Genomic DNA, 25,247 nt, shown 5'->3' on the forward strand with positions numbered 1-25,247 from the left:
TGATCTACAAATATATTCTAAAACATTTAATGATGATTCTTTAAAAATAATAAATGAAATCAATATGATTGTAACAGCAATTCCAGGTTCAGAAGTTAGCTACTTAAATATTCCTTCTTACCGCGCGGCTACATGAGGTGAAATATACAGCGAAATGAACTATTTGACAGGCGAAATATCTGACGGATAAAGCATCACAGCAACCAGCTGATGTGCAATGTAAACAAATAACGTGCACAAAATCGTAATTAAATCCATTAAATAGCTTCAATATAGAGTACTTCGTTAATTTTCAGTCAACAGTTAATAATTTCTTCCAATTAGGGAATGTTCTGCTTGAGAAGATATTATTTTAAATAGAATTTCGAAAGCGGATGTTGTGTCTCCCCCAACCCTTTAGCTATACCTGTCAGATATTTCACCTGTCAAATAGTTCATTTCGCTGTATATTTCACCTCATGTAGCCGCGCGGTTAGTCTTCTTTGTGTTTCCATATATTATATTTTCTTACCGCAGGACTCCTCACAGCATAACCGCAGGACTCCACACAGCATAACACGGAGCGCAACATAACAAATAACAGCTGCCAAATGCCTCAAAAAACGCTTTATTGCCGGTACCATGTTTTAAATATCCTTAGTAGGCCGCTCATTTCTCGTTAAAATGCTACCAACCTACTGCGATGACCGACAGTTAATGAAACGCTTTACCTCCTTTCCCAAGCGTTTTGTGAAGCGTTTGGCAGCTGTCAGCTGTTATGTTGGACTCCGTGTTATGCTGTGTGGAGTCCTGCGGTTACGATTTACACATGTGTTTGTTAAGCGCCTTCTTTCTTGTATTACTAAGCATTAGAGTAGTATGGTTCTATTATGCATGATATTGCCAAAAAAATAACCGATTTTATACTATGAGCAACCATTTTATAGGCTTAGCATGTATAATCACAACGAGATACTGATAAGTTTTTCTAGCTGTGTTACTTGTTATCACCCGAAAACGCCATTCAGTTACTAAAAAGCGGGTAACATGACCTGTTAAACACGTTAAATGTACAATATATGTCTTACGCCACCAGCAAGTATGATCATAAGTGACACGCTATCTTCCCACCTTTCATGTGTAACGGTATGAACGATGCAACCCAACAAAAAACAAGTCAAAGGGTGTGACATGCAAAATTATATCACACACAAATCAACGAATTGTAAACGCTGGCACACTTCCTGCTCGAGTGATCTCGCAATTGTTTACACAGTTTTACACGCAAATTTGCTCCGAACGAGGTTAATAAGAGTATGATGAAATGGTAGTACGAATAAACGGCACGACTGACGAAAGATGGTAGGCTGATAAACAGTATACTATAAACAAAAGTAAAAAAAAGTAAGAATCCACATAAATTAAGCAATTAAGCATAATAAAAGAAAAACTAAGTATTCTTTAATATTAGACTTAAACTTAGAAATAATAATAAAAATAAAACAAAGAAAAAATATTATTAGAAGTAATTCAAGTTGAAATAACATAGAAAAAAGGAGGAATAAGATAATAATCGTATAAGAAAAATCCTCTTTCTCTCTGTTTCGTTGCGCTGCTCTCTAAAGAGTATGTCCTCGCGACAATAGGAAAAATCTGGGAGAGTATGAAGACACATGAGTTGAAACAAAACAACAAAGCAAATATCAAATATCAAACAAATCATACATCAAATATCACTAACGTTTCACTAATTTCAATATAGAGTGCGAATATATAAAATACACACAATATGCTCAAGTTTTGAGGAAAAATATAAATTTGCTTCTTGTTTATCGACGCGAAGCAACATGTGATCAACATCATAAAACTATATTCAAAACGATATGAAGTATCCTACCACCACGCTAGTCACATCTAGAATGAACCATAAAGTGATGGTGAAAGCGAAATGAGTGTTCCATAAAACTAGAGAGCGGAAGTGTTGGCACTATCTTCACTGTCTTCTGCCGACATCATCTACTGACAACTAGCCACTATAACTGTCGCCCATAAGCTCCCGCAATGCTTCCCCTGCAGCTATGGGCCACAAATTATTTACGCTTCAACACAACTTACTTCCGGTTCGGGAGCTTCGAGGGGGTAGACAATATTCTTGATTGCTGGAGTTCCCGTTCACAGCCTACACCAGCGTTTCTCGATGGCTTTGGTTACGGCTCATTGACCAATGTTGTCCCGGATGTTAAGAACGACACGCTCATCCTCCAATCATACCGAAGAAGACGACAGAAGCTTGAAGAAGCTTCGATTTCTCAGTGCAAAATCACCTAACACGTTGCTGAAGCAACTTCAGTCCCGCGACAAGCCGACTGAAACATTATGCAATAAATCCTCCATCAACTGTAACCTCTGCTCCAAAGCCATCAGGGTGGAGTGTGTGCCCCCGAATGGCGGTTAGACGCCACCCAACCAACAAGGGCAGGTGACTTTGGGTGACATTTTCGCACTTTCGCCTAGCACCTACATTTCAGTTCAACCGAGGACCGTGATACTCAACACAGTGTGCTGTGCAAGTCGCTACGATACCGGTGCTTCCTGCTGTTGGCACCGATACAAATGCTCTTGCATGGTCAGTCAGATATTATCGTCACATAATGCCCGAGCATTGGAATGTGGAAGGAAATAAAACGTCAGCACAGGTGTACTTCCCGGTTGAAGCCATTGGGCCAGGGACAAGGAAGCACGGGTAAAGGGCCTTTTGTTTTTTAACCCACCGGGGCACGTTGCCCTTTTTACTCCGGTCCGTTGGCATAATTGTGTCATTGTTGTTGGAAAGTGCAATTTTCTTCTTTATCAAATGAACGCATCGCCACAATGGCCACAATCGTGCCTTCCGTGTATGTGTATGGTTGGAGCATGCGGTTGCTATGCTTGCTTTTCCCTGATTCGTTGTGCAACAGAGCTGTGTGCGTGTTTGCTTTTCACTATCTATCGATCATGGACGGCAACACGTAGCCATACAGAATCAGTGTGTGTGTGTGTGTGTGTGTGTGTGTGTGTGTGTGTGTGTGTGTGTGTGTGTGTGTGTGTGTGTGTGTGTTTTGTATTAGCATTCGCATAGAAAGCAACGTTTGGTGGTTTATTAATCAACATATATAATGTGGCTCAATTTTTGGACACAAATATTCATGATTGTTTATCAAATTTGTACAAAATCGCTACGATTACGCAAAGTCTTTGTTGGTAATGAAACAATGTGATAAAGGTTAATGACAATTAAAAATGACAATTATCTAATCAGGTTCTTATTAAGAAAACTTAGCCACACTCTTCCCTTGGGAAAACAATTAATAAATTAAAAATGAAAGAAAGAAAGCAACTTACACCAGAATAATTGTACACCAACGCTATAGCATACCGTGTGGGGGGAGGCACAACATACAAATCAAATGACAATGCTCAGTTACATCTGCGCTTAGACGGTGACGGGTGACGATAGTTTAACAACCGCAGCAGCGCGCGAATCCAAACGGAACGGCAACGAAGCGGCAGGTAACGGCGACACTGCAACAAAGTGATAAATAAAGCAGCACATCCCCGGACGCATCGCAGTCATTTCCGATTGTTTGGCTCGGCAGGGAACGTCTGTCGTCTGCAAAAGATGACTTGTTAAAGCTATTTTCTGCAACAACATTACATCAACACAGCAAACTCTCGTCGCTTGACTAGTGGTTCATTTTGAAAGTTTATAAAAGTACAAAATACTAATCATCACCATGCCATCATCCGTGTGGCGGTATTTGGTGGATGGTTTTCATGAGAAACTTGTGCTTGTGGCTTTAGTGCAGACTTTGGTGACTCATCTATTCGTGCATCCAGCAGCAGCGAATGTGCTACAGGAAGAGTTTCGTGCACAACGATCGCTTGCCAGCAGACAGATCTCAAACCGCCGAGACACACGCTGTAAGAGTAAACCCATTCTGAGTCAACACAATCGGTTCGGATGTTAACTTTAAGAATGTTCGCACAATCCAATTCCGGCGATTAATGTTTGAAAGTAAGGTGTGTGTGTGTGCGTGTGTGTTCTGTGCCACTCTGTGCACAAAAAGGATTAATGTAAAAAATATGTGTGCGTAAAGTGCCCCTTTTGCGCTGGAATATGCTACCCCACGCGTCCGCATCACACTTAAACGCGCGCAAACAGTGATGGGTGGTAAACGAAGCGTCTGGGATGATTAATGCGGACATTATCCTTGGGTTGGACTAGTGCGTTCCGGCAAACAATCGGCCACCCATAGCCTAGCGCGCCATGTTTCAAAGGCAATGCGCCACTTGACACCCCATCCCGGACACAGTGGCGCGCTTTCTTGCGTGTCGGGGTGGATCGACGAGTGGACGCAGTGGGGCAGTGCAAAGCCATCCCCGGAATATTCGATGAATGACTTTATCTACTCTCATATCCGGTCAATGTAATCAAGACTAAAACAGTCTTCCATACCACGGAGAGACGGGACAGCGGTGGCAAGTGTCCCTAGCAATGTGGTAGTGCTTTCTAACCGAACCTTTAAACGATACGGTTACGTATTGCAAACACGTTCACACGGCTTTAGTTTGCCAAACATCATCCATCGAGTGAATCGGATGGACAGAGAAGGCGAAACGATGAAAGGACATCCCCGCTGCTCCGTGCGGTTTTTGTTTGTAGAAGCTATTTTCGTAGCAATGCCTCCGCTCCGTCGCACGTGCAGTAGATCGAATGGATCGTATCCATGCATCCTGCAAGCTCTCCAAGTGCGTGGAAGTATTTCTTCTTCAATATTCATAGCTTGCCCTCGTTCGTCCTCTTTTTGTTGGGTGTTGTTCCTTACGCTTTGTTCCTTCATTAAACCGCAAAGCAAGGAGCTATGTAGCAACATATTTTCGGCTCCCCTTTTGCGCATGCTACTCGTTTGTTTCGTCCCAGTATCGTGCTCCCATGACTTGTGAGCGCAAGTGATTTTGGTAGGTAAAAAATAAACTTGCCATTTACTGCTACCAAGGCCGCGCGTACTGTAACGTGCCCAGCCAGTGCCTCGCCAGTTGCCTGGCAGATTGGTTCAAATTTAATTAACTAAACATCACTGGCCCGCACAAAACATGAATGGAAGGGGGTTCCCTCGGGGGAAGGAAGGACACACACATACACACAATACGCGGTACGCGGTGGAGAGTATCGTTCACTTCACTTAACGCAACGACTACGCCAACGAGCGGGATCAGTGAGACGTGAGCTTTTAAAGCAGAGAAGAATCCCCATGTATTTTTAACAAACCGTTGGTACCGGTGGCGCTAGGCGAATGGCACAAGCACAGGGAACAAAGAATCGCTCGCAGCGGAGAAGAAAGCCACAGCAAATCCCATCACTTTCAGCGCCAGCGACAGTGCTGGCTTTGGTTTTGAATATTAAAAAGTTCATTTGATGCTTCCATCACATCACTGGACCGTCTCGTTCTGTGGCAGACTTAAGGCTTCACTGACAGCACTGCACTGGTAGGATCATTGATAAACGAGATGGGATACGAACAGGTTCAGTATTTTATTTCACCGACAGCAAAAAAAAATAAAGCCTCCCAATACGTATGATACGCACAATAAAGAGCGGGTTTTTGTGCGTAATTGAATGGCTGCTTCGTTCCTTCTTGAGACGAATCAAATGGTACGGATTGTATAGATGAAGAGCCAGGATCATATTTCAATCCAATAGATTAGGTTCTATTTGTTTTATTAGCATCTGTTTTTTTGTTGTTGTATGGCTCAACAGCACTTCAAAAGGTAATAATTACTTTTTATAGAGACTTCATTTACTTTAGTACGACACTTGCGCTTCTTTTTAATCTTCAGAAAGCAACACAGTTTTACGAAAATCACGCTTAATCCGTAATACAGTAAATACATAACCATTTTTCAAACGTGATTGAAATGAAACAATGGCTAGTAACGAAGTAATGAAGTAGTCAAGGAGACTTCGTTTAAAAACGAAATGAAAAAAAAATGTATTAAATATATAAATATAATCTTTGCAGTAGATAAACATTGCTAGTGACTAAATCATTCTTTTGTGTAATAAATCTGTCTATCAGTTCTAGAGTACTTTCTTTTTGATATTATTACACAAATTAATGCTACTTTGCTAATTTCAAGCTTTCATTTTATACCAAACTATTGTTTAATAGCCGCATTACTACTACCCCAGTCACCCATCTGCAATGATAATTGCGTGCCTAATAATACCTGAGCTACGGGTAGAAAATAGCTATCGAAGCTTCAAACCGTTTCCAAAAAAAAAAAAAACAATTAAAACATGAAATTCGGGTCAATGCATTCATTATAGTGCGTTTCTTCCGCTTCGCTAGCCTTTGCCACCATTAGTCAAACCTTTGCTTCTGACAGGCCACCGCGAGCCGATTTTATCACTGCACGTTGATTGCACTGCTGCTGGAAGCTTTTCTCTAGCTTTCCATACCCCCGCTCACACGCCCTTACAGCTCGCACGAATGACGTCAAACGGCAGAGGTTATACTAAGCACTTTAACCATCTCTCTCTCTCCCTCCGTCTGTCTCCCATTGCTACCAGTTTTGCCAATATTTACCGTCTATCAGTGGGGTCAAGGGCTGTGTTCGGCCGCTTCCGGTGAGTATGGATCCTGCCAGCCCAACAACGAGTGCATACTGCGCGGCGGCATACCGGCGGGACCGTGTGCCGGTGGGTACGGGACGTGCTGTATCTGTAAGTTGAACGAGTAGAGTGAATCTGCATGCAGGTACAGTGACATTCGGTTTTCCAATTGGGTACAGTTATGGCATCGTGTGGCGGAGTGGTGCGTGAAAATGGAACTTACTTCGTCAACCCGAACCATCCGGACAGTACGGACGGGACGGGCAGCTGTCAACTCACTATCTTGAAGATGCATCAGGACATTTGCCAAGTTCGGCTGGACTTTGACCATTTCTCGCTAAACGGACCCGAGATCGTGAACCACATCTGCAACACGGACCAATTCCTCGTGTCGGGCGGCAGTCCTGCCCCAACGATCTGTGGCAGCGCAACGGGTGAGCACAGTAAGTATCAGGGGCGCGCACATGCACTGAACATCGCTCTGCTCCCTCAGTTCCTAGCAACCTTTCTCCCATTTGTTCGTATCGCTTGCGCAGTGTACATAGATGCAGGAATGGGCCAAAGCAATCCCATCATACTGACCGTCATTACGAGTGGACCAAGCTTCCCGCGATCCTGGCGCGTTCGCATCTCGCAGATTCCTTGCGGTGCCATCGCGAAGGCGGACCAGGGCTGTCTGCAGTACCACACGGGCGTGAGTGGCCGGGTGAAGAGTTTCAACTTTGACCCGCTCAGCGGACGGCAGCTATCGAACCAGGACTACAGCATATGCATCCGAACGGAGCGCAACTTTTGCAGCATCCAGTACACGGCATGTCCGGGTGCGGTGCCTGGCAATCGGTCGCGCACCTTCACACTGTCCGGCAACAGTAACAGCGTCGTGCAGGCGATGGTTGGTGGCGGTACGCAAGGTTCACCCAACTCCTGCACGAACGACTGGTTGATGGTGCCGTGTGCCAAGATTGCGGACCGATTGCCGATGGCTAGCACGTGCGAGGACAAGATTTGCGGCGGCACCTTCAATGCGGAGGTTAGCTCTGTCGAGCGGACCGTCGTGTCGACGATACGCCCATTCCGGCTAGCCTTCCACACCGACTCCATCGAAGCACCGACCGATGTGGACAATCGTGGCTTTTGCCTCGACTACGTGCAGCAACCCTGCACCAGCAATAAGTAATGGTGTGCTTCATTAAACCGCCCTGTGGGCGATGTACCGTTGTCCCGTTGTTCGGATGTACTACGTGCAATAAATGTACTGTACCAGCTGAAGATCGTTCAGTTTTGTACCATTTTTTCTGTAAAACGAAATGTTTCATACGAATTTGTTTATTTGAATCGTTTTGATCTTTTGTCACAATCAGTAAGTTTGTATGTTTTGTTTTTCATGATTGGGTGTTTGTGTTCGCCCTTGTGCGGCCGGTTTTTGGCTCTGTGTATGATGAATTCGTAGTTTGCGCTTGGTGTAGAACACACATTTCAGTTGTTTCAGTAATCGGTTTTGGTACGGCTCAGCCATTCAGTGTTTGAAAACTCAGCCCTCTTGCCCCCTGTCATTCCTTCCATTCCTTCATTTTGGCCTCCACAAACTAACACTGCACTTCCTTTCTAATGTGCGGTTTCTTCTCTATTATAACAATGACACTTGCTTGCTAGACTCTGCTCTCTCTTTTGCTCAACGTCGTTAATATATATCTATATACTTTTCTGTTTTCTGTATGTGTGTAATCTTCTGTGTAATATCTTTGCACCTTTTTCATAATATACTTTGATTTGATCTGTTGTCCATCAACCATTGAACATTCCGAGTGGATCATGAAAATGTAAGTAACGTGAGAAAAATAGACAATCGTCGTAATGGTCACGATGATGATGAAGATGACGATGAAGATCTTGATCGCATCTATTCGTGATGCACGGGACTACTAAACCGTCCTTTACAAGAGTTTGCGTAATGGTGTGTGTAACTGTGTGTGTATGTGTTTGTGTGAGTGAGTCTCTTAACTAGATACGCTTCTACATCCGCCCTGCCCAACCGTTCCGGTCCTGCCCCAGGACACAAAGTCTAGAGTAAATTCCGTTTTTGATTTTTACGTTTCCCCGTCTAATACACTTTTTTCCCGTGTAAGATTCGCTCGTTCGTGGCAGCGGGAGCAGCTTTTGGACAGAGTTTATTGAAGCTGTATTGAACACAGCAATAGTGAAATATTTAGAACATCGAGTTGAAAGTGATCCGTTAAGTCAAAACATTCTCTTATAAACTCTATCGCTCTAGGTCTACTGTTTCGATTGGTTGGTTGGTTGTTTGGTTGTTACTGTTTTACTCCCTCTTGCTCGTGTTTATGTGTGGTTGTGTAGTTGTGTGCTGGTGTGGCACTTGTTAACATTAATATAATCAAATAACTAACGTGGTAAAGTGGCTCGTTATACTATCATTGTAAGTAGTACTCTCTTTTACACTCGAATTAAACGTCTTAGTATGTCAAATAGAATTTGTGTCTTTGGTTCGTTGAATACGGTAACATACATGACAACACTGATAGATAAAAATTTGCACATTCGCTTCGCACACTTGCCGTTTGTTTTATTGTAACACACACACGCACACACTGCTAGAGCGGAAAAAATACCAAACGTCGTGGATGGTTCACACGTTTGCTGCTGTGATGTAATGGAGTAACGAAATAGATGTGCATTTATTGTATCGTGTATCGGGTTGTGCTTTGTATCTCACCAAATAAATTCAATTTCAACGAACGAATCTGTATACCTTCTGCTTTTAGCAGAGATCTGTTGATTGGTAGTTCTGTGTAATTTTCTTTTTTCTTTTCTTTTCTTTTTGTTAATCTCTGTTTCCAGATGCGTCCTTACGTGCAGTACACTCTTTATTGATTCATTATTAACAATGATTGCATTATCTAAGCTGGTTTGTTCATTGCTTCCGTTCAAGTACAACTTCCTCTTAAAGCTTATATCACTTTCAACGAGTTTTGTTTCTTTTTGATTTATTGGTCATTATTTGCATTATACAGTTTGACACCGTGTTGTTGTTTGTTTGTTTGTTTGTTGCGATGCAGCCACCGCATCTGTCGATCGACTGCTCGAACGATCGTGCTGCTGTGTGATTGAACTAGCGAACTAAACATTTCTCTTTTGGCGTGCCATTGGCATCGGGAAAGCTTGTTAAACAGCGACAGAACGGAATTACCTTCTATCTATCTAAACCGTATGGTTTGAGATCCACCGAAAGCTGCACCGAATTCTACGACCGCACGAGAGATGCGTGACCAAGGCCAAATCATTGAGGCGGCATCATTGGCAAAACAAACCCAACCGATCACGCGTTTTCCTGTGCAAGGGTGTACTTCAATCGATGCACATTAAAAGACAACAACTTGTTCGTGCAATTCAAATGTGCTGCTATGTAAATACTGTTACATGACGTGTGACACAGTGGCTGCTAAGTTAGTGATTGCCGCAACAAAAGTCAACAATCATTGGCAATTGCACTCACGAATACTTAATATTAGATGATCAGGTGCGTCTGGTTGAATGATATGATATCTACTTTGTTAGAATATTGTGTATGTGTGTACGTGTGTTGGGCTAGGCTGCTTCTCACTTTTGTGAACTCATTGACTCATTTGCAGAGCCCAAAGGAAATGTTTGCAGACTGTTTGTGCAAAAAGACACTTATTTATGCTGAAGTTCTAACAAAAACAAACTCAAACTCTGCACAAGCATGTCCAGTGCTCTTAAGTGCACCGCTATTTTGTTTAGCTCTCTCTTTCTCTTCCTCTCATCAAACTCATCCCGAAGCCTTTTCGACCGTGCAAGACCGTATCTGTCCTACTGACCCGGAACAAAAAAAAAGCAAAAACATAAACCAATGACTAAATCCTTTACCTTTTTGGTGCTTTTTATGTCTTTCTTCATAAACATCCCCTTCACAGCGGATGGGTCGCCGCATGATAGATGAAAAAGTTATACAGAACCGACTGTCCAGGGCGCTGTTCCACGTGGCGCTTTCCCCACCGGAAATGGATGCTTAAAAATTCATCCATTTTACCAACAACTTAACTTGCACCCATTCCTCGTTTTACGATTGAACCTTTTTTCCATGCTCGACGGAAAAAAAGGTTAAAACAAAACAGCAGACCCTTGCCTAAGCTTAGCCTTCCCGAAGGGTTCCGCCCCGGCCGTGCGGCCAGAATGGTTCGCAGTGAAGGGACGATAGCATCGGAATATTCCACCACCGGGAGGATGAGCACACACACACACAAACCCACACATCCACACTGTCCTCTATGACGACTGATGGTGGGGCCTTATCGATGCCCGTACAACGCCACTGGAACATACCGAATCCGGCAGGGAAACCGAGTTCGATTCGTCGAAAGATCGTAGGAAAAGGCAAACATACTCAAACGCCAGGACAGCGTGCGGAAAACGGAAATGGAAACAATTTGCAAAAGTTATATTAAAAACTTTAACAAGGCTCCAAGGACGCACGGTATGCGAGTGCCGGTGGACAATTTCAAACAACCCGCTTCCCCCGTTATCCCAAAAGTTGGAGGGAAATTGAGTTAAGGGTCAGAGCGTGGCGAAAACGGCCGACAGGAAACAAAGAAACACAAGGAACGACAAAAAAAAAGAACCATCATTGTTCCATTTCGATCGCTCCCTTCCCTTCGCAGTGAGCTTTCGTTTGACTTTTGTTTCCCAATCATTACGATTGCTGCTTTCCACAGTTATTTCATCCAGCTATGCGATTTGGTTATGGTTTTGGGGCTTTGTTTTTCATCGTCCTACCAAAACCGTTCGCCATGTTCGCCCGAAATCCGCATAGCTATTGCTGCTCTTTATATTCACATACCGTTTGATGGCTAATACTCATTCGTCTCGCTACAGTAGAAGGCAAGGGCATGGCTGGCCCGACGCTTGAATCTGTATTTATTTATCATTGCCATTGATAGATTTCCTACTATTTTGGGCGTAAGTCATGTACGGTTGATAAAACGGAGAGAAAGATATTTTTGTTAATCCTGGGAGATTGTATTAGAAGGATGCAGCATTGAAAGCAGCAGCGTCTTTTTGTGAAAAAATAAGGCTATTTGTTACATTGTTTGCTGCAACTGTGATTGATTTAATGAATGAGATTCAAAACAAAAGCCAAGCGCGTCAATACTATATAATGCTGCCGACTGTAGTGGCTGTGTGTGACAGAATACTCAAAGGCAAGAAGGGATGGGACCGGGCACTGGTTTACGCGTTCGGCACAAACGCTTCCTTGGACTTCATGAAGTACGTCAGTATATCGATCGGTAGCGGGAACACGATGGTTGAGTTCTTCTCCGCCGAGATGGTGTTCAGTGTCTGGAGGTAGCGTAGCTGCAGGGCGGCCGGTGAGTCTCCGATCACCTCCGACGCTTCCCGCAGTGCTCGTGAAGCCTTCTGCTCACCCTCGGCTGCAATCACCTTGGCACGGGCCTCTCGGGCAGCCTCGGCTTCAGCAGCCATCGCACGTTGCAGCTGAACCGGTAGGCGTACATCCTTACTGTAGTTGGATGTTGGGAGTTGAGTTGAAGGGCAAAGAGAACATCATTGTTATCGATATCGGCAAACAAATATCGAATCGAGCCTCATCACAACGTTCCAGCGTTGGAAAGTACGCTGGACGAAACTTCTTAACATTTTGTACTTACATCTCAACGCGCTCCACCTTGATGCCCCAGGCTTCGGTCGCTTCGTCCAGCGAGAGCTGCATACTGCCGGAGATTGTCATTCGTTCGCTGAGGATTTCGTGCAGATGCCGTGTGCCCATCGTGTTTCGAAGCGTGGTTTGTGCCAGCAGCCGGGTCGAGTGATGCGCGTTCTCGACATTCGCAATCGAAACAGTGGCATTTGATACACGATAGTACACCACAGCATCCACCGACACGGTGACGCTGTCCTTCGTCAAAACCTGCACGTTTGAGGGGGGTGTGCCCGTGACGCGGATTAAAGAGATAGTACATGAATGTGCGCATGTGGTGCGTATGAACCATGCCAAGCATGAAAAAGAGAATAAAAAAACAGAAATAAGAATAAATTAACAAGGTGCTTACTGATCAGGATAACCAATCTTTAACTTTATCTGTTGCATTTATGTAAACTCAACCCAGCGAGGGCAAGACAAGTGGCCTACCTCCTGCGGTGGTACGTCGTACGTTCGCGTTCGCAGATCTACACGTGCGTAGGCATCGATGCATGGCAGTATGAAGAAGATACCTAGGATTCCACACAGCAACATCCAAAAACACGCACACACGAACAAGTGGGCAGAATACAATCAAAGAAAGAGAGCAACACAAAGAAAAAAGTGAAAGAGACAGAGATTCAATTAATATGCAAAAAACTTCCGTGGGAAACACTTTCCCATTCGGCTAACTCTACAGCCAGTCGTGAGCGGGATGGTAGAGCAGCGAAAGTGGGAAAGGGGAAATTAGGGTGGAAAATTGTTCCGGCTAATTTACCTGGTCCTTTGGCGCCACCTTGCATCAGACGACCTAATCGGAATATTACGGCACGTTCGTATTCCTGCACGACCTGTCCAAGTAAACGAAGACGATTTCAGAAGATAGCAGATGCAATTACAACGGTTTCTGTTTTCTTTCCAAACTGCTCAGGGTGTGGATATGTGGAAGTACGTTGTACGTCGTTGCTTAATGGTGTGAATTAATGTTGTTTGGTAAACGGCTTTGTTATGTTCGTTAATATTGTATGCTGATTTACGAAATGATACATTTAAAGAAATAAATACACATTTCAAAATCTACCACAGTTTTAAAGCATTTTTTCTTATTAAATTTCTTCATAATTTTTTATCTTTAAATTAGGTCCTTAAGTATTGCTTCATTCCATCACTGCCACAAACGTACAGGGGTTCAGCAACTGCGTTGTTCAGTTAAGATAAGGAATCTATATTGAGATCTGTTTAGTTTCAAAATCAATCTCAAAGCATTGTAAGGTTTAACGAAGATAGATCTAGGCTATCCTAGATCGCCGAGAAAAACAGATGGCTTATCAGCAACATTTTAAACCATGTTGCAGGACTGATACAGGGATGAATTCAATTCCAGAATATATTCACTATTAATTTCTAGGCCGTGAGAGCTATGGTGTAGGCTATACAATCGGGATAAATTTGATACCAAATATGATAACACTAGATCACGTCACTTCGCACGACTTAACAACATGCTCGTCGTGGGTACAAACCTCAAATGGACCTAATCTAATCTACATCAACTAATCACGAAACTAGTAGTTGTTACTGTTTGATTCCCATTCCTTTTAAATAGTTTGTATCCCCATAGGAGCACAATTACACTATTTTACTAGACTCAAACATTTTAAGGTAAATCAAGAATAATCACGACGTTAACTTTCGTTAGGCTATTTCATTTTACCTAATCAATGTGTATATCATCGTTTGACAGACAATAAAGAAGAAAAACATATCATATCAACTTATTAATTGGCTAAAATGTTCGGTTGAACTCACACTATGTATTGAAAGAGTAACTCCGTCCATAACAGAGTTTTATTTAATGGTTTTTATATGTCCTACTATCAATTATACTTTTCAAATGGATCAAAACGCTTACTTGTGGAAAATATTGTATTTTTACATCTATGCACACAATTGGCAGCTTATTTACCATTCTATTTCTTCCATCATTTCGCCTCATCATAATACGCTACTAGGGTTTACCCTTTTCCACCGGGCAAATCATTCATCTTAAGTCAATAAATCTGTTGCACAATCAGCTTGCACTTCTACCCACCATACCCTTTCACTCCCCTCCAACGACGAAAATGATTCCGTTTCCGCTTGAGCGGCCCCAAACACCCAACTGTGGACCGTTTTATTCGCGTGCATTACTCGCGCCCATAAAGCATTCGTTGTTTTCTTTTCTTTCCTTCCGGCTTCGCAAGCTGCCACACACTTTGTGACCGGTGGAGTGGTTTGGCAAGAACGAAATTGTTTGCCGGTTCGGGGCGGTATTTTAATATTCACATCGTCCGTCACTTTATTTAAGTTCACACTTCATTTAGCCAGTCCACAGTTGCTACCCCGTTCGTTCGTTCGTTCGTTCGTACGAGCGGGCTTGTTGGTTATAAAAGGAAGCTTCTAGGGGAGGTGGGATGAAAAGGAAACATAGCTGTGCGCTCTCAAATGAGAGCAATTTCCCGCTAGTTTTCCACCGCCAGGACGGGTTTTGCGGTTTACACGGCGTCGCAGATAGCACGCATATGTGTATGCGTGGTGGGAAATATGTGCTAGTGTGTAGTATGCTCGTGTGTAACGATATGCAAACAGCGTGAAAGTCTGAATAGGGACCAAATTTAAATTTGATTCCCTTTCACCGGGCCCGGGATCTCCGTGCACCTCCTCGAAGAGAAGATGGAATGATAGTGGAAAATTTGGACGAAATTTGTTGAAGCATTCCTCTTACCTTGAAGCAGACGAGCAGGCTGAACGGCATCGTAAGGACGACGAGCACCCAGGACAGAAATATCAGGATACGGCCACAGGTCGATGCTTCGCCGTTCGTTTCATCCTCGGCTGGAATATGCAAGAATAGTGTGAGTCAACTGGAAAGGGCGGACAAGAACGAGTATAACGTCGATACAAAGAAATAAGCTAAGAAGTGGTACACCATAAGAAAATCGTAGTTTGGTAGGTGTGGTGCCGTGGTGTGGCTTTGCCACCTAGCGCAAAGTGAAAAACTTTTATTAGATTTTCCGCCAAGCATTGCTGCTGCTGATGCTGCGGCTGTTCTTTCGAAAAACTTCTACCGCGTCTGCTTTTTACAATGTCACCTAGGTTTTTGTGCCACCCAGCCTCATTTCGAGCGGGTAATTGCTACAAGGAGATGGCTCACACACCGACCCGAACGTTGCTTGTACGTCCATGGTCGCATGTGTGACAAGTGTCGTACATTAGATTAAGAGCAAAAGGTGTAACGTGTTGCGCTGAAATTACAATCGGTCACTGCTGTTGGATTGGATCGACTACGCTGGTAAATTGGATAGTTTGTTTACAAACAATGTTTTGGAAATGTTTTACTACAATCGCAACAGCTTAGAGACTATCCTTGAATACGGGTTCAGAAACTAGGTTTAGCAACAAACTTATAAAGCTACGTACTGAGATGGACTAATTTTCGTTTAATAACTGTACATAAATGTCCTTTATCAAGAGCTACAGCATAAGATATATAACAGTATAAATAGTTAAAGATTATTTGAATAGAGATTATTTGAATCACTTTTGAATAGAGTGACTATAACAATCTCTTAACTATTCCCACTCTACTTTTTATAGGAATGATTTCTACCACGCCAAACTTTATTTTTGTGACTAAAAGCTACGGGATGTGTGCTCTAACGCATTTTTGGAATCTACTCAACACAATATGTTACTATACTTCATATTGTTACTATACTTCATATCACGTATACTTTTCTTCCGTGATTACTTCTATTCCTAGATCCCACCGAAACACCCATAACTCATTGCCAAACAAACCCGAAAGCAAACATCAAGCCGGAATTGAAACTTTTTACGCTTTCCTTACTGTACAACAGTAAATCACTCCTGAAAGCAGTGCAGTGCACGCTCACGGCGTGTTGTCCCCGGTTTTTTTATCTTCCTCGCTTTTATTTCACTGTGTGGCTATCAAAAGTTGAGCCCAGTTGCTGTTGCTGGAAAGTGGATTTATGTTAAGGGCAGCACCTTCCTCGCACCTTCACCTCATTTTCATCCCCCCAAACATGTAGCCAAACCACCGAAAAACGGTTTGTTTGCATAGACACCGTTGCATCATCATCATCATCCCGTTGTCGAATCATATCGTTCCATTTGGTGCGAGAGCCAAACTTTAACATGGACGGCTTTGCTGGTGTTTTGTGTGACTTAACGACAACGACGACGGCGATGAGAAACGGCCAGCTTAAATGTCCATGGTGGTAGAAAGTTGCCAGAAAGATAAACAGAATTTAATTTCCAAAGTAAACGAAAGCTGTCGCGCTTACCGTGAGTTATACCGTGGCTCATCGATGGTCGAGAAGGTGGAGAGCCCACTATATATATATATATTTATATGGGCAGCACAATTGCGCTATGGTCCGCTTTGCTAATGAATTTTCCACATTGATGGAGAAAACCACAAAGCTTCGTTGTCATTCGAATGACGAACACACACACACAATTAAAATCCTTCCTCAATGCTTTCGACCTTCCTCAAACGATCCTTGACTTCAAGGACGTTTCTCAGAACAATCCAAAAGACGTTTGGATCACGTGAGCTAGAAAGAAGCTAAACAACGCCTCACAATATTTCAATGCCAGCCACAAACCACTCTAAGCTGGCTCAGCTTTCAAAAAACGAAACAAAAAAAATTACAGAATGAAAAAAAAATTTCAAGATGAATTAAATGAAATACTTTATCCTTCTTTCTTATCTTCTGCCACCTTTTCGTCGTTGCGCTCACAGAGGCGTTCCTTTAACGACTATTCACGGCCAAGGATGCTGGCAGGATGAAAGCAGAAAAGCGCTACCCTAAGTATATTTCGTCATTGCTTTATGAAAGCGATATGATACGGATCATACCGTAAATTTTCATAAAATTCACATAATTGAGCCCGAAAGCAAGTAAAGTCCTACGGATGATGGTCACAGCAAACGGGGCAAATACGTTGAAGTAATAACTAGGAGTTTATTTGGCAACGCTGACGGTAAAGGTCGTTGTTGAAAGCTGCAATTAACTTGCGCCACTAGTATTACAACCTGCTCAGGCAAACGGCTATCAAATGGCGTAATTTACTGTCAATTACATGACAGCAAAGGTGTGCTTTAGACATACAATTGATATTTGCGTAGCAATGGCACGATTCAGCAGAAGAACGTATCGTTTTGTTACTTAGAGTAAGGATGTTACACAATGAAATTTTGGGAAAGATTGTATAAGGAATGCTAAATGCTTTCATTATAATTTGATTTATTTACTTTTATGTAGGATTCATCTATAAAATATGTATATGAAAACGATTTTAAATAATTATTGCGGTTTTTATTGCCTTTCAGCACATAATATATTACCTATATAAGTATTTACGAGAATTCGAGCAGTTTTACATACATCATAAAAAAAAATCATAAAAAAAAATCCAATAAAATATTAAGTGATTTATGAGGTGACCGTTTTGTGACAATAAGGTTGAATTTATTTGGAAACACATCAAGAGTTTATCCTTCAACGCACGAACAACTACAAACTACCATGCACAAATTAAGTAATAAATTTTGAAAACAAAAATGTAGATAATCAATCATTTCACGAAACTTAAACCTTCACGAATTGACACTGGGAGTTTAAATGTGATGTGAAATATAACCGAACGGGTGAACACATGTACGGGGAAGATATTGCTGTCATCATGCAAGAAATGCTCACTGCTTTACTCACTGGTGCTATAAACTACAATGGTGCGGAAAATTCTTGTCAATTACAACCGTTCGGACGGTAAAGAGCATGTACTTTTGTAGGACAAAATTAGGACACAATATACGAACGGGATACGGGTAAATAATGTATGCAGGGATTCGAAGAAGAAGAAGAAGAAGAACAAGAAGAGGAATAAGAAGAGCGGCATCAACCAAGTACTATTGCAAAAGTGTCTACTTGAACTTTGGTATAAAAAGTCTTTTACGTACTTCCTGTGTGGGTCGTTATGCGAGAACAATACGAGCGTGGCCAATGTCGGGAGAAACGGTTTCGTCGAGATACCCCGGGGCAGATTGTATGATGGGAAGATAAACGTGTTAGCCGTTCACGTGATGGTCGTAAGATGGGTTTTTGTTGTTGAATTTGGTAAAAGGTGATTGAGTTTTTTTTAATACGATCCATGCCCCCACACACATACATATACAGATAAAGACACCGCAGCAACGGAATGAGACGAGATGAGAGAGTCCCGATACCCCAAATGGATTATGAAGAGTAACAGGGAGAAAAGAGAAAATATGACAAATATTTGGAAAATTTGAAATTTGGTACCAAAGAGAATAATAGAGAGAGAGAGAGAGTGAGAGAGAAAGACACAGCGAGACGGTTACTTTATTTTATCGACCAAGTATCCGCCATCCATTATATTAGTCCACCGTCGGCTGTCACCACTTACCGTAGAGCAACAGTGAGTTTTTCATTTTAACATCTATAAAAATAAAACGGTATGCAAAATGTGAAAAGATGAATTAGTTTTGGAATGAATTAGAATTTAGTTTGTTCAATAATTTGGTGTTTCGATGGGGGGGTCAATTTAGTTTGGCTGGATTTATACGGTGTGATTGGAAACATTTATGGATTTAGATGCATCGAATCGAGGTATCATATCAGGGTGGCCGCTTTGGTCAATGCTGTAAAGTGTGCTTGTTAATGTGTTGATGTGTGTACATGAGAGGGCACACAGAAAAAAACAATCAAAATACAAATAAAAACAAAATTATCTTATGTCCGAATGTCACTCCCAATGTGAAACATGAAACACAAATTCAATAGCACATGAATCACAACAGAAGCTGTGAAATGCAAATGAAATTAAAATATATTTTAAAATTAGAAGAGAAAAAACCTCCTTCTCGAGGTTCCTCCTCAAAACAAACATTAATTATACGCTCAATTAGATGTCGTGTGGTCTAAAAGAGTTTATAAAATATTATTAAAAATATATCGTTAAATTTAATTACATTTCGCTGCTATTCTCAACAGAAACATGTCTCGTATCATCGAAACATCTTTATATGGTTGAAAGCAACACCAATGAACATGAACAGCTTTATGAAATGACTCCTTAAAACCAGAAGAAGAAAAAACAAATACTACTAACACACTAAGCTAATGCGCTCATTGTTGGCTGCATCTCGCGATTCTCGGGCTTTTGCATGAGACTGGGAGATAATTTTCTTCTTTCTTTTTTCTACAGCCATAGACATTCTCTTATGCCTGTGTTCTTAAGCTTGTGCTTCTTAAATCGCAAGAAAATATTGCATCGTGCTCTAGGGACTTAGCACTACGTGCATTTTGTACCACAAGACATCCTAGGGCACAAGTTGTTCACAAAACGGGTGGTTGAAGAAGTATGAAACAGTTTTCTTCTTTCACTTATCGGCTGGGAATGACTCCTACAAGCCCAGCATTGTTCAGTGTTCTGTTTATTTGGGTTATTTATGAGCCTCGTTCCTGAAACAACAGTAAGAGAAAGATTTGGCGGAATGCAAACTATCGCATTTCGGGTAAGATTTGTTCGTAGTGCAAATACATTTTCATCTTGCTAGTGCTAGAGTTTTCAGATTGTGGTGAATGAGTGTAGCAATCACAAATTGTCTAAATATAATTCGTTTTGCTTTCTATAAACTGAACGTTACTAAAATACTGGTTTACCTTATAAACCTAGTCATCGTTTAAACCATTTAATCCAGTTACAGTTGCACAACTATGATATCATATAAAATCAAATCATCATCGACCATGTTTTTTTTTATTTTAATTTATAAATGAAGAATCGGTAAAGTTTACCATTTCAGGAATATTAAATCCATTTAAAAACGATACTTTTGTCGCTTTGCCTATTCCATTTGGATAACTGTAATCGATCTTTTTTGGAAGCATACTCCGACAAGCGTATGTTGCGTTCCATAGAAAAGCTAAGCGCAAGATACAACTCTACGCAGTTTCATTGAAAAGGTAAATAAATTGCATTGCACAAAAGAATTTCTTTTCCCACATCCATTCCTTACCATCGCTCTACTTGCCAGATCATATGAAGCACTTTTAAGAGTGTGTTTCTTAGCCGGTCGAATCATGCGACAGGATACGACAGTTCCCTTGAAAAGCATAAAAAAGCTCAAGTCTTTCAGTGCTTCATTGTAAGCGATCGGTACGGTTCAGCGCATGAAAAAGGAATCGTCGTATGTTTCGTCGTTTCCACTGAATAAAAGCTATTTCTTTTGTTGCTGAAACAGTTTCGCATGATCTAAGAGTGGTTGGTGCTTCAGAAAATTGGAGCAAACACGGGCCACCAAATACTGTGCTGAAACATGCTAAACCCCCAAACCGCACTCAAACATTCATACAGATACGAGATACACTGGTACGTTCTCGCAATCTTGCATATAGTATGTCCAAACAAATGGTAAAGTATATGGCATACGGAGATGGAAGAGACCAACATTTCTTCCATATCCAAAGCTTTTCTATCTTTCCAAATCCAAAGATCCTTTCGGTGTGAGCTGACGAGTACAATCGTAAATACATATCTCGTTTGACGAAGAATTTGATTCCCATGCTAAAAATACCATCCCGCGGTTCACATCAGTTTTTGTTCGTTTAACAAACGTCTATTCATGCTTACAGTGACCAAGTGTATCAAGAAGTGTTTCTTGATGAAGCTGTGCTTGGTTAGGATTGAAGCAATTTGACATGATGTTGTTTTTCATTGTCAAATGTAAATATTTGAATTGAATTTGTACCACACAACAATACCTAACGCAATCTTCGGCACTTTAAAGCTTGATCAATACTTAGTTGGAAGTGTGACATAAAAAATACAAAGAAACACCTTAATACGAAACAAGCCGTGCAAAGTTACGGAACATTTGTCTTGTCTAAGAGAGGAAACAAATGAAAGATTGGGACAGTTTCTTACACTTTATTGTCTGTATGATTACAGCAAAGAAAGAAACTGTTACATTTCCTATAAAATACTCGGTGTGCAGTAAATAAATGAACATAACACAACATATAGAGGACCTTCAAGCAAAAACTGTCTGAACCAATTCTGAAACGGTTCAATGGACAACATTTGTTGTTTTTCACACCACCACAACACACCACCTTGAAATAAAAACCAAAATCAAGGTTCTTATGATATTCCTAATGATGGTTGTGGTTAAACGGTCGGGAGAGTTGCTACCAACATAGATTACGTAAATGAAGACGCAATTAAAATGATATTACCCATGGAAATGGTCGTCACACCGTTTGCGTCCGTTTGAACCGGCTATAAAGCCTTCCTCCGTCGGTACCATCGTTGACAACATTCGGTAGTGCTCTCAAGCTGAGGCTCTCAGGTCCATCCATCGATCGACTTTGGGACATTTGTTTCCCCCACGTCCTGGTACGGGCACAATCGCAACGGACCGCACGTAACGGCGATGAGGGAAATTAATAGGATTCTCAAAATCACCGCCCAACAACGCTCTTGTGGGATTCCTTCCTAGCTAGCAAAGGTTTCGCCAAATTTCGTCTGCGCTGGAGATTGTCTTTGGGTTTGCACTAGAAGGGCACTAGAAGCCTAATTAGACGGATCGAGCAGAAGCAGGGCTACGGAAATCTGAATAACGAGAGACACTTTTGGCCATCGTTAGAAAGGATGGCGGTGTTAGATCGACACGACGCGATAATGAGACACATTAGGTTTGTATGTCAGTGTGTTTGGTCTCTACTACCATTGGCTGAGGGTAGCGAATGATGAATGGTATATACTTTTGGCTAAGCATTTCCCATTTCGCTGAAACATCCTGCATATACTCTTGGGCGACGGGAGGCACAGTTTTGAGTTACAAATGTGTCTGTAAGACAACGCCAATTAGAGATAAGGAAGCATGCAGGCTCAGAACGTCTAGTAGTTGCGTGCTAAGCGTGTAAATTGTTTAGGGATTTTTGAAACCTTTTCTTTGAAACATAATTACATTGAAAAGATATCTCGCTCTCTCGGCAAAATATTCGTTAATAAAATATTATTAAAATATATGATATATATTTTCCGTTGTATAAACATTCATCCATTTACTGTTGGAGAATTTATCGACCTATATTGAAATTGACCTAATAATAGATTGTCCTTGTTCCAGGAGTTACGTTTTTACTCCACAATTACAATAGACTCGACGTGCGTGACATACTCATTTAGCAGGTTTGAAAGCACATGTAGTCTCAGGATAACACACCGAAGGAAGCCGAACTAATGGCTAACCATTATTTATATCCCTTCACTAGCGTAAAAATGACTTTCACACGATAAGAGCATGTCAGAAGTTGTATTGCCACATCCCTCTGCACCGTACAGAAAGTGCACAGCGTTGACCACGTGCCGGTAATTATACGTTATGTGCCAGTATTCCACAGATACACACTACCAGTAGTGATGGAGTGATTGAGATCGAAAGACATCAATTAATTTACTGTCGCCAGTAAGTCTTGCGTCGTGTCCTTCGAACTACAACATGCCACCAACCGGACCGTTTCATTTTCTCGTTTCAGGCCCGCAGCCTATGGCACCCAATGGCACATTTTCAAAATCAAAGCAAATGGTCTAGCAGTGCCCGAACCACAGTACAGTATAAGGTTCCAGTGACGCTCAATAACGATGTATAACGAGCGCTGATGCTTATCGCGATCATTCATAATCATTGGCACAGCATGGTTGCTTCTAGCTGCTTGCGGTTGCTTTCATAACACTTCATGTACGGCTGGGGCTGTGTATGGCGAGTGTTGCGGTACGTTGGGCTTGCACCGCAACCGTAATCGCACCGGAATAACCTTCACAAAGGACCGGAATCTACCGGAAAATGCCTCCCAGCTAGGGATATCTCAATGTCCTAAAGCGGAACCATTACTACCACATGCCACGATGTGATCCATCAAATTGGACTACTTTCTTAATACAAGCCCGACTAACAACCCCTTTTGCGATGGCTCTGTGTGCACCAAACGAAGCGAGCGGAGCGTAGATTTCCATTCATCATCAACAGAACACTGCCGGAACTGCTTCTCCTTCTTCTTCTGCTGCTGTGAAATTTTGTGAGAAGAAACGGAAAGCTCATTTTTCTTCGCCCATTTCCCGCCGTTTACGAGTGATAGTACACTTTTCATACGCAGCAGCAAGAACACTCTCCCACCTCGATTTGTTCCATCTCGTTATCCCAGGGCTCCCACCATGCCATGGGCAGCGATAAATCTCTTGGCTGCTGATGAGGAAAATTTAAAAATTTGACATTGTAATTGGTGAAACTTTCATGATTTATGTGCGATGTGTGCACAAGAAGTATTGCTCAGCCACTCGGCAGCCTTTATTTAGAATCGTTTGCCTCGTCGGTTTACTGTTTAGGTTTATGTGCACCCATTAATCAGGTTGCTTTAACGCGGGACAGGAGTTGTTACTTTTTTTTGCTGAGTAGTACAATTCCTTACTACAGTCAGACGGCTCCTGGACGGTTATAGAGGGGTAGTTTGCAACGGACCGGTTTTACGACGATCGGTTAATATGCGCCCAACTTTTGAGCAACTGCTTTTTGGTCTGTATGACGCGTACATGCACGTGGCCGAAGTTGCCAAATTGGGGTAATTAAGGAGATTTGAATTAATTACTGGCTAGCAGTGGAAAAACCATGCCCACATACAAATGGGCGTCGCAACATTGGACCAGCAAAGGCTGGCCTGTCCGTTGCCTGAACTGCCTTCATCGTCATCATCATCAGAAGAAAGCGCTTGATGAAGACAAAACGGTACGGTATCGCTCTGCATTTCGTCGTTCCCACTTTTCGACTCGTTCACTTAGTCAGGACTCATGGTGATGGGGATAATTTAATTAAAGTATGCCTCTCTGCCCTGGTAAAGTGTAGCATTGCGGCACCAACGGCTGGGCTTGAGATGCACCAACCGTTTTCAGGACGCTTTATTTCGGTACAGGCGGACTGACAAAGCCCGGCGTTTTCGTAGGGTTCTATATGACGAAATTTGTCGGACTTTGTCGCGGGTCTAAGATGAAGTGCGACAATATTAATGATATAGTACTACATTTAAGCCCGAGAATGCCAATCATCAAGGGAAGATATACAATTAGTAGCATCATGGAGTATTGGGAAAACATTTCATTAGCTATAACAGTGCAATACATCTTTTAAGAATTATAGAGTACCATACAATAAACAAAGCATTATCTTGGGCACACTTGGAGTAAAACCACATATAAACATTGAAAGTAAAATCAGTTTCCCGCTAACAGCAAATACAATTTGAGCTGTGGTTTGGCTGGGCTTGGAAAGAAATATCTCTTCTTTGTGCAAATCTCTCTAAATCCGGAAATACATCATCACTCGTGCAGAAATAGATAGAGCGACAAAATGTCACGTTTTCTATTACATTGGTATGCGATTCACAATATGCTCCCTACGCGTGTTACTGCAATACAAGGCAGACGTTACACAAAATATACTTCCTACTCTACTCGTGTGTTCTTCTAAAGAGGATTTGCTCGTCAGGCATGATCAATCGTAAGCCTATTTTGGCGTTTATATAATATGGCAAGGGATTTGTGGCAGGTGATCATATGAATATTGAAAGCACACAAGCAACACAAGCAACGGCGGAATATGGACAAGCCATTCGTATGGATCCAAAAAAGGAACATTTATCGAAATACTACCGCGCCACCGCTACCTGTATCGTACAGTGACATCCACATGCGTGTCTGTATCCTGCAATTACGATCACCTTGACTACTGTGACG

General features: G+C 42.0%; 2 protein-coding genes across 11 annotated transcripts in view; one reads left to right on the forward strand and one right to left on the reverse strand.

Moving 5' to 3' along the window:
• Nucleotides 1–3,607: 3,607 nt before the first annotated feature.
• Nucleotides 3,608–7,911, forward strand: LOC121591700. Its single transcript, XM_041912518.1, has 4 exons — nucleotides 3,608–3,939; nucleotides 6,590–6,742; nucleotides 6,811–7,074; nucleotides 7,168–7,911. Exons 1-4 carry the CDS (start codon nucleotides 3,753–3,755, stop codon nucleotides 7,806–7,808), a joined length of 1,245 nt encoding a protein of 414 aa, XP_041768452.1. The 5' UTR covers nucleotides 3,608–3,752; the 3' UTR covers nucleotides 7,809–7,911.
• Nucleotides 7,912–8,637: 726 nt separating this feature from the next.
• Nucleotides 8,638–25,247, reverse strand: part of LOC121591701 (band 7 protein AGAP004871) — a 41,625-nt gene continuing 25,015 nt past the window's right edge. For 8 of the 10 annotated variants that reach the window (XM_041912520.1, XM_041912529.1, XM_041912528.1 and 5 more), the window contains 5 exons: nucleotides 15,130–15,239; nucleotides 13,144–13,216; nucleotides 12,816–12,898; nucleotides 12,334–12,593; nucleotides 8,638–12,185 (listed from right to left, as the gene is read on the reverse strand). In XM_041912520.1, the coding sequence (XP_041768454.1) occupies nucleotides 11,894–12,185; nucleotides 12,334–12,593; nucleotides 12,816–12,898; nucleotides 13,144–13,216; nucleotides 15,130–15,239 (818 nt within the window). In that variant the 3' untranslated portion in view covers nucleotides 8,638–11,893. Of the gene's footprint in view, nucleotides 12,186–12,333; nucleotides 12,594–12,815; nucleotides 12,899–13,143; nucleotides 13,217–15,129; nucleotides 15,240–16,711; nucleotides 18,135–18,393; nucleotides 18,847–25,247 lie in introns of those variants that run through there. The other 2 variants (XM_041912519.1, XM_041912527.1) reach the window with 2 other exon arrangements.

Source organism: Anopheles merus, chromosome 2L (genome assembly GCF_017562075.2).
Source record: "Anopheles merus strain MAF chromosome 2L, AmerM5.1, whole genome shotgun sequence".
Classification (NCBI taxonomy): domain Eukaryota; kingdom Metazoa; phylum Arthropoda; class Insecta; order Diptera; family Culicidae; genus Anopheles; species Anopheles merus.